This window comes from Rana temporaria, chromosome 3, assembly GCF_905171775.1.
Source record: "Rana temporaria chromosome 3, aRanTem1.1, whole genome shotgun sequence".
In the NCBI taxonomy this organism is placed as follows: Eukaryota; Metazoa; Chordata; class Amphibia; order Anura; family Ranidae; genus Rana; species Rana temporaria.
In genome coordinates, this window is record NC_053491.1 from 484952538 (window position 1) to 484954289 (window position 1752).

Consider the following 1752-nt stretch of genomic DNA (forward strand, 5'->3'; position numbering starts at 1 on the left):
GTATAAAATCCATACCCGGTTCAGCATTGTGTCGTCTAGATGAATAAAGTTACAAGAAATTGAATTTCCTTTGGACTTGTGCAGTCGGTAAGGGCTTAGGATGAGCCCCCGCTGGTGCCCACCTCCCGATCTTCCAGTTTTGGGCTTAGGAAGCAGCATACCTCATACTTTCTCCATTGCCAGCATAGCCTCTGTCATTCCATTGGCTATGCATTTCTTCTGATACAAATGGGGCCAAAAGACAAGGCTTCAAAAGACTCGGTCAAGAAAGACAAGAATAATTTTCCACAAAACAAGTCATCATCTGAACCACCAACTCTTCATTATAATAATCACACATAAATACGATCATAAAAAGTAGTTAAAAAAGAAAAAGCCAACTTAGCGCATTGTCATTCACTGGCCTCCACCGTTTGCGTGTCAAGTCCGTACATGGCTTGCAAGAGCAGTCCGTATCTCCTCGGCCGCTCCCTCCATCTCCATATCATCTTCCTCCACCTCACTGGGTTGCTCTAGTTCCTCTTCGGAGGCCTCCTCCAGCCAGTGATCTTCAAAAGGTTCTCTGCGGCCTTCACAGATATTATGAAGGACGCAACAAGCGGTGACCAGGATCGGCAAGAAGGCGAGGTCCACGTGGCTGCTCTTCAACAGGCAACGCCAACGGCTCTTGAGGCGCCCGAAGGCTATCTGAGTCAAGGTCAGGGCAGATGTAAAGCGTCGGTTCAGCTCCACATCGGCCGCCGTTGATTCTTTGGTGAGGGGCGTCATAAGCCACGGGAGGAGGGGGTAGGAACGTGACCCCAACAAATGGATGGGCACCTCAACACCGTTCACGTTCTTGGCGGTGTTGGGGAACAGAGTTCCTTCTGTGCCGTGCTCGTAAAGCTCAGAGGCCACCAGAACCTGAGAATCCGATAAGCTACCGGGGCAGCCAACGTTCAAGTCCCAAAAGCAGAAGTCAGGGTCCACCACTGCTTGGAGGACCACGGAACGCCATCCTTTGGTGTTGTAGAACTGGCCCGTAGAGTCGTTAGAGGGACCTATGGCTACATGTAGGGTCCCAACCACTCCGGCCACCTGCGCTAGGCCATAGCGATGTTCAAACCCCTTAAGAGTCTCTTGAAGAATATCTCCTTGAGGGACGGAAACTAATTTAGGGGCAAGGATGGACGCCACCGCTTCACACACGTCGCGGATGACCCGAACTATGGTGGAACAAGAGAGCCCAAAGATCTCCTCCATCGTCTGGAAATCGCAGGAGGAACCTAGGTGCCACAGCGCCACCGCCAGCCGCACCTCCACCGGGATGGCTTGGCACATGCCGGCGTCCATCCTGCGAACGACCGGCCGCAGCTGGTTACACAGGTAGTTGAAGGTCGGTTTGGTCATGCGGAAGCTCTCCATCCAGTCGAAGCGCGAGAAGGCCTTTTCGATGGCGGCATTCCAAACCCGAGACTCCTGGCCTTCCCCGGAGGGCGTGTCCTCTGCGGATAACAGTCTGGATGCCCACATCGCGGCGAAGCGGAGACGCTCCCGAGCTTTAGAGCGGCGGAAGAGGAAATGGCGCCTCCGGCGCTCCGAGTCCCTCAGTCGCCGTTCCTTCTTTAGGCGGACGTAGTAGAGCGAACAGAGGGCGACCGTTCCCGCGCACAGTTCAGAGAGGGGCGAGGAATCGCTATGTGGAGCTGTCCTATAAGAGTCGCCCCCGGTGGGAGGCCGATTCCCTTCCGCTCCTTGGTTTTGGAGGACAGA

The 1752-nt window shown here is 54.3% G+C and overlaps 1 protein-coding gene across 1 annotated transcript; it reads right to left on the reverse strand.

The window, feature by feature from the left end:
* Window positions 1–420: 420 nt before the first annotated feature.
* LOC120930798 (protein ALP1-like) lies at window positions 421–1512 on the reverse strand. Its single transcript, XM_040341973.1, has one exon. The coding sequence runs from the start codon at window positions 1510–1512 to the stop codon at window positions 421–423; it is 1092 nt and encodes a 363-aa protein (XP_040197907.1).
* Window positions 1513–1752: the final 240 nt, after the last annotated feature.

What these genes read in the sequence shown, in the direction of transcription:
- LOC120930798 (XM_040341973.1), bottom strand. Translation starts at nt 1,512, where the DNA reads ATGTGGGCATCCAGACTGTTATCCGCAGAGGACACGCCCTCCGGGGAA.